At 37.8% G+C, this 11,413-nt stretch overlaps 1 protein-coding gene across 2 annotated transcripts; it reads right to left on the minus strand.

Moving 5' to 3' along the window:
* Positions 1–63: 63 nt before the first annotated feature.
* Positions 64–7,744, minus strand: LOC121427740. Of its 2 annotated transcripts, none has more exons than XM_041624282.1 (2): positions 7,618–7,744; positions 64–2,073 (listed from the first exon to the last, which is right to left on the minus strand). In XM_041624282.1, exon 2 carries the CDS (start codon positions 2,031–2,033, stop codon positions 1,125–1,127), a length of 909 nt encoding a protein of 302 aa, XP_041480216.1. In that variant the 5' UTR covers positions 2,034–2,073; positions 7,618–7,744; the 3' UTR covers positions 64–1,124. The 2 variants fall into 2 exon arrangements, with proteins under 2 accessions (XP_041480216.1, XP_041480215.1); XM_041624281.1 differs by lacking the exon at positions 7,618–7,744 and adding an exon at positions 2,760–2,818.
* Between the last annotated feature and the right edge of the window lie 3,669 nt (positions 7,745–11,413).

Below are 11,413 nucleotides of genomic sequence, written 5' to 3' on the forward strand. Positions count from 1 at the left end.
TTATGGGTCATCAATACATGACACCACCATGATGTCTGACTCATTCATTATTGGCCTGGGGGTGGTAGCTCAAGGGGCTCAACTTGCCCCTGTGCCCAACTTACCCCGCTTTCTCTACTGGATGGAAGGTAATCGCATTATAAAAAGCCTCTGATGCCATAGTCCATTTCCTTCAGGGTCAGTGGCGGGGTCGGTGGCCTACTAGTTTGGGTTCAGGGGTGCAACATGGGTGGGGGTGGCGAGAGCCGTATAGGGTCTGGGGTAGAGCCCCTAAGAAATTTATTGATTTAGCCACAGTAAACGTTAAACAGTCATAGTCAATGCACCTTCTGGGGTCATGGTGATACCTCTGTAACCTCACTAAGTTCAATATTTTCCCTCATTTCGACCGCTATCAAATCAAATTTAGCAAGTACGTCAATCTATTCTTTGTTCTTTATCCCCGGCTGCCCAGGAGTTTTTTAAAATTATGTTTTGTTCTCTCTCTTTCTTTTATTTTCCAATTTAGATTTTCCTATAGCCTTTAGCTCATTCCATTCTACCTTCATTTCCCTTCAGTCATTATTGCCCATTTATTCCCCTTTCTTTTATTATTTCCCGTCCCATTTAGCCATCCTGCAATTTATTACATTTAAGCGTTCCAAGATGACTTGTTCATTCTATCAGGTTCTTCTTTCCTTCCCTTTTCATCTTTTCTTCCGCTTTCCCTTTCTTCTCTTTATAAATATATAATTAGACTCTATGTTCTTTATCTTTTTACATAGAAATGGTAAGGTATTAAGAGAAGTACCGAAAGCGAAATTCAAAAATAGACCATTAGTTTAAAAATGACAAATTCAACCCTTATGATGATCAACCATTACCGTTTTGGATTTTCCCTCACTACTATTTCAGTTAGGTTTATAATGCACATAATCTTATAGAGTCGTGAGAAACTTCTTTAGTTGTCCCCCTTTTACCTATGCTATAATAAACATGAACATGTAATTTAAAATTTGCTTTATCATTATGGGAAAAGCAAGTTAAGGTGATCAGGCAACTCCTGCCAAGAGATTGACTGATTAAGACCTTCCGAATACCCATAAACAATTTCATTTTTTTATTATTAAGTATTAATCAAGATTTCATAGCAGTTTGAACTGAATATTTTTCATAGCAGCTCGGATCATACTCTGCGTAAACTGAGGAAAATAGCGCTGAAAAGCTTCTAGAAATTCATCACGAGACCGGAAGTGAGAATACTGCACCTCTTGCCCTTCGTCCTCCAGCATGAGTTTGGAATCCTTGATGCAGACGAGACGACCGTTGGGGTAGGCCGTGCAACGCAAACTTGTAAGAGCGAAGTCGTCTTCATTGACAACAGTCATGATACTGGTCATTGCAGTGTTGAAATGAGACACACTGACGTATCGTTCGGTGTTGTAGAAGATAAAAGAAAACCATTCACCCTCAATGTATTCAGGATGCTTGCGCGCCAACGAGGAGACCGTGTTGACTTTATGCTGGAAGATTACCGTCCCCTCCCCTCGTCTGATGAATCGATACTTCATATAGGAATCAAAATATTCCGGCGAACAGTTTTCGAAATCTAAAGGGATCAGTCGCCGAGAAGGATAGCTGGACCCGACCTCCAGTAGATGCTTGGAACCGTTGCCAGTGAGGCCATTGATGATGACACCGATGTGGTAGTCTTTCTGCCCAAAGACATCGGATGTCAGCAACCGGGTATCGAACCCAAGAGCACGCAGCAGCATCCAGCAGAATAAGTTGATCTGGTAACATATGCCTCCTAGTTTGGAGAAGATGTCTGTCTTGATGTCGGCTGCCGATGGTAACTGACGCTTCCCATCAGGAATTGCGATCCCTGAGATTGTCTGGAAGGGGATGTGGTAGTGCATACCTTTTATGAACTCTCCCAGAAAGAAGACCTTGTTGGCATTAATCCACGTTTCTGTACACTCCATCTGTAAGACGTCGTGCAGGAAATGAAATGCTTCATCGGCTGTGATGTTATACTCGTCATCGGTCGCCATCGTGCCGATGCCCCGGATATTTTTGACGTATCCGGTGGATCTGTAAAAGATAAGAAAAAAAAAAAATCACTTCCGCTAAAGAGACCCGTTTTGGTATAATTTGTCTTGTCCATATGTGGATAGGCCATACCTGGCGAATAGATATCAAAAGATAATAATAGATGTACTCACAGTATCTGGTGATTTCTTGGTACCTTTTGGGCGTTCCACAAGGTTTTTGATTGGGCCCAGTATTATTCACCATGTACACTACCGATCTCACTTCAAATGTTCAAATGAGCTTTCCCGAAATATCTCAGTGCTATGCTGATGACACACAGCTTTATGTGTCTTTCAGTCCTACTATAGACATGCAAAAGAACGACCTAAATTACATCTGGAAACATGTATTGAATATGCACGTGGTTGGGTGTTGAAGAATAGGCTCTTGCAAAATGATAGTAAAGCTTAATTGATTACAGTTAAGCATATTACAGCTCAGTAAACGTCCAAAAATAACTGAACTGGTTTTTCAATTGCAAGACTTTGTAATACAACCGTCTGTTGGTGATATTAGGAATCTGAATCTCAGAGTACAGTTCATTACAACATAATGACACCAGTTTTTTTTTTAAATCGGCATACTACATGATCTATTATTGCAGAGGGTTCAAAACACCTGTGCAAGACTAATTTGTGGATGTAATAAATTTACACAGATCACATCAATGGTAAGGAATTACCTACATTGGTTACCAATACCCGAGAGAATAGCATTCACAATCTTCCTAATCGTATATACAAAGTGCTTCTTGATCAAGCTCCTGGCTACATCGCAACATTAAATTTGGTGAGTTAAAGAGACAACATCGTCGCAATTAACTAGCGCACATTTTGATGATGATGATGTTGATGACGATGATGGTGGTGATCCACAGCATTTGTATTGCGCCATATCTGTTAAAAACATTCATAGGCAGAGGCTCATCAAATAAGTTAAGCACTACACAGTTCAAAGAGTTCTATGCTGTCAATTTCATGAAGTGAAGAAGGGAGGGAGTTATAGAAAAAAATGTCATGTCATACAGGTCATGTCTTAAAAAACAGTAACACCATGGTTGATCGAGCATTTCCTTGTGTAGCCCCAAAACTCTAGAATAACTTACCCCTATAAGTCATTAAAGCACCATCCGCAAACAACTCCAAATCAAAACCCCCAAAACACACCCATTTCGTTTATAATAGCATATACAGTTTCAGAGTCGTACATGGGTGAATAATTTCTTCGGTCTATAAATCTATATTAATATATCCACTTATTCCGTCCAAGGTTATACAAAGGTCTATTTATGTTGATCATGACGTTGGTGCATTATGCTGTACGCTTCGATGGTTTACTGATTTTATTTACCAAGTTTCCAAACGCATTTGTGGCTCTCAAAGAATAAAATCAGAAGGATTGAACAGGTCAACCCACATGACCCACAAAGAGTTGGGAGCTTGCTTTCAGTGGGTTGTCAAAAGAAATTTGTACCCCTTATGCTTCTGCTTTCGACAGCTGATTTTAGTTCCACCTTCCCAAGATGTGCACTCCCATACCACTTTCGTTCCATCTCACCATGCTCAAACCAGCCTACGCCCTTGGGAGTGAAATATCAGGGACAGGTCCAGGGGAAGGGGACCGGACTGTGCCTTGGCCAATTTTTTTTTGTGTCAATTTGTCAATTTCTGTTCACTTTTTTTAAGCCCATACTCAAAAACGTGATTCTTTGTACAAAATCCAATGTAAATTGGTAAATTGTGTTTCCAGCTTAAATTCGCAATTTGAACACATTTATGTGAAAATGTAAAATAAAATCTCGTTTGCATAGTACGAAAAAGAGAAAACGGGAATATGATGTCAGGTCTTGATATCATGTCAAAATCCATCAAAAAATTCGATTATTGCTTTTAAATGTTCACGATTCTTGATCGCTCGTTTCGCGCTCTCGCCCCGTACGCCATCATTCCCTCTGAAAATGTTTGACTCAATACGCACCTGATCTGACCTTGAACTGTCCCGCGTTTCGACTGTCCAAACCTTGTCACCCTGGTTTCTTCCAATAATGTAGGCCTACAATATCAAGGTGTCCAAAGTCCAAAATGTCAAATTAGGACAGGCACGTACATGAAATTCCTATACTCACAAAATGAAGTTGTATGAATAGAAATTAAATAGCGATGATTGAGAATTGATGATATCATATCTATCACACACCGACAATCCTAATTAGGGTCTATAGTTTCATGAAGATTTGTTATAACAACAAATACATATGGCACGCATATAGGGAATCAATTAAATATATATTTCACTTAAAAATATATCTTTCTCTTCCACTAAACCATTTCACTTAAAGAAATTTATATTTCACTTTCAAAAATATATTCCACTTTATCAAAAAAATATATTTCACTTTAAAAAATATGTTTCACTTTAAAAAAAAAAGTATTTCACTTTTCCAAAAAAAATATGTTTCACTTTTCAAAAAAATATATTTCACTTTTCAAAAAAAAGATATTTCACTTTTCAAAGGAATATATTTCACTCTTCTAAAAGATATATTTCACTTTTAAAAAAGAAAATATTTCACTTTTCTAAAAAAAATATATTTCACTTTTCCCAAAAAATATATTTCACTTTCCAAAAAAATATATTTCACTTTCCAAAGAAATATATTTCACTCTTCAAAGAAATATATTTCACTCTTCTACAAGATATATTTCACTTTCCAAAAAAATTTATTTCACTTTTCCAAAAAAATATATTTCACTTTTGAAAAAAAAATGTTTCACTTTTCAAAAAAAAAATCATTTCACTTGATACATTTTAATTTTGAGAGAAAACAAATTCTTTCACTTTTGTTGGATAACACATGCGGCTGCCGTATTAGACCGTAACTATCCTCACGGAAATATCCATTCCTCTCGCTACGAAAAACATTTCACTCGTGTTGCAAATTCATTTCACTCAATTGCAAAAAAAATACGTTCCTCGGCGCACACCATTGTTTGTGGGACGAGGACAATGCACCACGAGGTGGGCCCATAAATACAAATTGTAAAGTTTGAATTTATCGCTGATTATGCACAATAGCCAGGGCAATCAGCTGTTGCATTCGGCCCTACGATCAATCACTAACCTTAGCACGGTCTGGCTATACGTTTTGTAGGCATGAGGCATGAATACTTCATACCTACGGAGCTGAATGGTCAAGGTATAAGTGTTGAAATTTCCCTTTTCTCCCTTCCGTCTGTCTTTTACTTCATTGACATACGATGGTCATAATGATTGATGAAATGACGCTTACAAAAAGCTACATTTCACCGGTCAACTCGCTTGTACCTGCACTGCAAAACCAAATTCTCTCCATTTTGTATGAAACATGAATGGGGGGTCACCATCCTTAGAACAGACATAAAAAGTGAGTATACGGGACTGAAGTTCGGTAATGACATCATGGACATTCTCGGCTAACACCACAGAGATGTATACTAATTGCGCGTTACATAAGTATCTCTATGGCTAACACCAACCTTTTCGGGCTGAGCGATGACGTCATCATCCATCTTCAGTCCCAAATACTCACTTTTTATGTCTGTTCTAAAGATGGTGACCCCCCCCCCCCCTCATCACGTCTCGGACAAAATGGAATTTGGTTTTGCAGTGCAGGTACAAGTGAGTTGACCAGTGAAATGTAGCTTTTTGTAAGCTTCATTTCATCAATCATTATGACCATCGTATGTCAATGAAGTAAAAGACAGACGGAAGGGAGAAAAGGGAAATTTCAACACTTCTACCTTGACCATTCAGCTCCGTAGATAGTGTATGTATAAAGTATTCATGCCTCATGCCTACAAAACGCATTGCCAGACCGTGCTAAGGTTAGTGATTGATCGTAGGGCCGAATGCAACAGCTGATTGCCCTGGCAGCTGTGTATAATCAGCGATAAATTCAAACTTTACGATTTGTGTTTATGGGCCCACCTCGTGGTGCATTGTCCTCGTCCCACCAACAATGGTGTGCGCCGCCTACAGGCCGAGAAAAAAGAGGAACGTATTTTTTTGCAATTGAGTGAAATGAATTTGCAACATGAGTGAAATGTTTTTCGTAGCGAGAGGAATGGATATTTACGTGAAGAACGAAATTTACTTACGGTCTAAGTACTGCAGCCGTACGTGTTATCCAACAAAAGTGAAAGGATTTGTTTTATCTCAGATTTAATATGTAACAAGTGAAATTAGATTTTAATTCGTCGTGCGGACGAATTAGATGGTCTGTCGTAGATACAGAAATAAACATACATAATTATTTAAACAAATGAGTGGATATACTAGTATGAAAGATAAATAGACAAACAGACATACATATTCAAACAGATACATATAACAAAGATAGATAAATAGATAGATGGCTGGAGAGATAAATGATAGGTGGATAGATTAATAGAAGATAGATATATTAACAGGGGGCGCGAAAACTGGGGGAGGGGGGCTTTACCCACCCCCCCCCCACTTTTTTCCGAAACCGTGTACAAAAACGTAAAAATGACCATATGATTGTGATTTTTTGCATGGTCCCCCCCCCACTCTGAAAACCGTTCCGCGGCCCCTGAATAATAGATAGTTAGATGTAGATAGAGATAGATAGATAAAGAGACAGATATATAGATTTGTATATAAAAAGTGAAAGGATTTGTTTTCTCTCAAAATTAAAATGTAACAATTGGAATGATTCTTCGTCGAAAAAAATATTTTTTTTTTGAAAAGTGAAATGAATTTTTTGGAAAAGTGAAACATATTTTTTTGGAAAAGTGAAATATATTTTTTTGAAAAGTGAAATATATTTTTTGGAAAAGTGAAATATATTTTTTGGAAAAGTGAAATATATTTTTTGGAAAAGTGAAATATATTTTTTTGAAAAGTGAAATATATTTTTTGAAAAGTGAAATATATTTTTTTTGATAAGTGAAATATATTTTTTTTGAAAAGTGAAATATATTTTTTGAAAAGTGAAATATCTTTTTTTGAAAAGTGAAATATACTTTTTTTGAAAAGTGAAATATATATTTTTTTAATATCAAAAGTGGAATACAATTTTTAAAAGTGAAATGGTTTAGTGGAAGAGAAACATATTTATTTCAAGTGAAATATATATCTAATTGTTTCCCTATGAGCGTGCCATAAATACACATAAAATAAGTTCACTTACAGTCAATAAAAATATCTTCAGTATATACACCGCATTATAGGACCACATCAGATATTTTTACACCGCTGTTAAATTGACAGTTTTAGTTTAACACCTATAGTTGTTATTACAACACAATTGGTTGTTACATTTACACTCTTTATTGTTATGTTCAGTCTCTATAGGGTGTTATTTAACACCTGATGGTGTGGTCCTCTATTAAGACCAAATGGTGTCAGTTTTAACACCACAGCTATTACAGTGTAGCTTTTTTACTGTTCTTGCAAGTGTGGAACAGTGATATGAAACATGCTCATTATAACGTCTCGGTTTGCCATCTGTATTTATCCAATAATCCAAACGAGGTTAATTACCTTAACTATGAAAAGGAGTTGTTTCTACAGTCGAGTTTCCTATTCTATCTTGATGTAGATTGTCTTCCAAATGTCGATAAATTCCTACTCTGCGTCAGTGCTTATATGACTGTGTTGTACCACATGTGGTAAAGGTCAACAATCTGACCATAATACCATGAAGACCAAAACTTGTCTAGCTTTGTGTTGAAGCCCTTGACTGTTGACACTGGCGTACAGATGGGGGGGTATGATCAAGGAAAAGGGAGGGATATAATAATAATAATAATAATAATAATAATAATAGCGGCATATTTACCCAGGGTAGCCACTTCAGTTCCGAAAATTGTTCTCCCAGCGGGCCCTGCTATTATCACCCCGGCTGATAACAAAATTTATCACAAAATTATAGATTTGGGGATTAAGAACTTAAGAATATTTGCGCGGTCGTCGCGCTTTATCGACCTTTCATCAATTTTTTTCCCATACGCCATGTCTGGCCACCACATTATTTTTATTAGTGTAATTTTATCTATTTCTCTTTTTTTTTTTTTAGGGGGGGCTCATTAAATTGACCATTGCTTCTAACTGTTTATGCTGTGACTACTTCATCAGGTGGAGAATTCCGGTTATCGACCACTCTATAATACTAATGGCGTTTTCTCTCACACTCGGTCTTCTCAGGGGCCGTGGATCCGGGGCTTCAGCCCCCCGCACTTTTTTTAAAACCCGTGTTTTAGAACGTAAAAATGACCATCTGATTACGATTTTAACATGGTCACCCCCCCCCCTCAAAACCGTTCGGCAGGCCTGCTTGTAATGATGCATCGATGGCCAGGTGTAATTGCTTTAGTGGTTGATGTGATAAACAGGCCCCCAGTCAAGATTCAAGAAGTTTATTTCATTTCCATGACAAATATAAATCAAATACAGATACAAATCAAAGTACGAGTACAAGATCAAGTTTACCTTGGCATAATCATATAACAAAAGTTTGTATAAAATAGTATTAAGCGTGTATGGAAATGAGGGGATCCACTAAAAAGCATTGCTTGTAGAGCGTGGATCCCCTATAGCGAGTTGAAGAAATAATTCATATTGAGCAATTGAGAAAAGGCAAAGGGTTAACAGTTAATTAAATGTGGAAATTCATTGGATTGTACAAATGTACAAATATACATTACCAATGCCTTGAATAATCTTGTACGTTTGTATCATGTCACCTTTTGGTAGTCTGTACTTGATGCAAGGTAATCGCATTGCCATAGTCCATTTCCTTCATGGTCGGTGGCCTACTACTTTGGGTTCAGGGGTGCAACATGGGTGAAGGGGGGGGGGGGGGGGGACGAGTGGCAAGAGCCTAAAATTTGTTTGTCATGTCATGATGTGAACAGGATGGGTTTTTTATTGTGCGTGCGTCAGCGCGAAGTTCTGATTCTATGCGGAAGTATAGCAATGACCCACCCCCCCAAAAAAAAAAAAAATAGGCCTAAATAAATAGAATAAAACAAATTTTAAACAAACATCAATAGATAAATGAATAATAAAATGAAATGAAGTAAATAAATAAATAGAAAAATAATTAAAAGTAATGGATCTAATAATAATGAAATTGAGTGGGGACAGCGTCGGAGCTTGTGGCAAACGTTACATAAAAGTACCAAGTTGGTAAAGCGAGCGAGCCAATTTTAGGCCTTTTACAAAGTAAATTCTAATTCTGTAGCGGTGTTATTTAGCCTACATGACACATCATTCTACCCTTTCCTTTCACTTTCTTTCGTTTTCAACTCCATTTTATTAATTTTTGTTCCCCTTTCCTGTCTGATTTGTTGTTCTCCTAGCAAAATCCTCGAGGAGGGGGGGTAGACTGCATGCACCCATGCCACAAGGCCTGTTACACCATGTACTGCGTCTGCCCTACTGAATTAGAAACGCTTGTATTTCTTTCTAGCTCAGTGATCTTCTCTTCAGCGTATTAGGTTGTAGGGCATCATTCTTAAAAGAAGGGGGGGGGGGAGAAAGAAAGAAAATGCTAGCGAACCGAGTTTCCCATACACGGATGCAGACGCAGATGCGGAATTGCAGTCCCTTTTTATTTCTGAAAGAGCGCCATCTTGCGATTGTGGGATTGTAGTCATAACTTTTTTTCTTATGTCAAAGAAATGTTTAAAGGAAAGTCCTAGAAACAAATTATGTGAACCCCTTTTATCCAGGACCCTGGGAACTTTTTTTTACCATGGGGATGTTGATGTAAATTTCACAAGCACTCCCCCCCCCCAAAAAAGGTTTTCACTTCAAAATGAAGGTCCTTTTGGTTACATTCTTCCACTTTAATCCCCACCTTCCAGAAGTCCAGGGGATGCTGCCTACACTATTATAAACCCAGTAATTTTACAGTAGAAAAAAGAAGATTTTGCAGGAAGCGATAACAGAATCATTCTGTAAATTCATAAAACAGGAATTTTTCTGCAATTTAACAGAACAGGTCTGTTAATAAAGGGAAAAATGGCTTACGGAAATTTGTAAGATTCCATGCACCAAATACCAACTTCCTGTAAGATTACGCAATCTGGTAAGATTACAGGTGTTCTCAAGACTCTGCTGCAGGAACTTCTTTTATTTTAAGGATTTAAGGGGAAAATGGTGTTCTATTTAGGGAAATTTGTAAAATTCCATGCACCATTAACCAACTACCTGTGAGATTACGTAATCTGATAAGATTACAGGTGTTCTCAAGACTCTGCTGAAGGAACTTCTTTTATTTTAAGGATTTTTGTTTACAGTATATATATATATAACCCCTAGTAACCCCGGGACAATAGGGGGTACTTCAGCACCTCTAGCTCCCCCGCTCGCTTTCCAGGGCCACGCCTTTACCCTCCCCCTGCCTGCTTTTTGTTGCTTCTCGCAGAATTTTAAAGAAAAAGCTATACCTTTTGTGGTTCACCTATAGGCTACTTGTAAATCCAGGGGAGCCGTATTTCAACCTCTGTCTTCTGACAATTTTCAGATCTGAAGACCTTTCTTCACTGTAATTGCCTGATAAGTGCAGTTTCTATGGTAACTGTCGGATAAAACGAACTCTGTCGGTTAAAACATCCGACAAAACCTTTCTGCTCGATTCGCCATTTATTTTATAACACTTTTCATTGGCCCGTAAGTTCACATGGTCTAACCCTGCGCTAAAATGATGGGATGCCGAATATTCCAAATTGTTGTTAACATTATATTTTCTTACAAAATTCACTGTGTATCGTAAATCCAGATATGATAGCAAAGAAACTAATTTCCAGATATAGTTATGAAACGATCTTATGAGAGTGACGGATGATCAATCGAAGGTGCAGCTCATGTCAGGTATTTGCCTCACTATTGGCAATGATTGGTATTCAATAATATTGTTAACCACAACTTTGGACCAGCATCTGAATGAAACCAGAATTGGATCAGTTTGGGGAATAAAACGAAAGGGCGTCGAGGCAGTGTGATCAGATTTGGGTAGTCGAAATACGGAACACTTTGAGGTCAGATCAGTGACGTAGCCTGTTATTTTCAGAGGGTTAAACGTGGCGTACTGGGCCAAGCTTCTAAAAACCAAGCGAAGCGAGCAAGCATAAGTGTCGACCCTTCTTAGGACCATGGGTGGAAATCCCAGGCGGCAGGGGGGACGTGTCCCCCTACTAAAAATAGTAGGGGGGACACAATATCAAATGTCCCCCTACTGTTTTGGGTCTTTTATGATGGAAAAATGCATCATTCACATTCGAAATAATACATGTATTTTGGACTAAATGACCTTACATTTTGGGTGAAAACC

This window comes from Lytechinus variegatus, chromosome 14, assembly GCF_018143015.1.
Source record: "Lytechinus variegatus isolate NC3 chromosome 14, Lvar_3.0, whole genome shotgun sequence".
NCBI classification, from domain to species: domain Eukaryota; kingdom Metazoa; phylum Echinodermata; class Echinoidea; order Temnopleuroida; family Toxopneustidae; genus Lytechinus; species Lytechinus variegatus.

Bases quoted from the DNA above. Each gene is read 5' to 3' on its own strand.
- LOC121427740 (XM_041624282.1), bottom strand. From the start codon at position 2,033: ATGGCGACCGATGACGAGTATAACATCACAGCCGATGAAGCATTTCAT.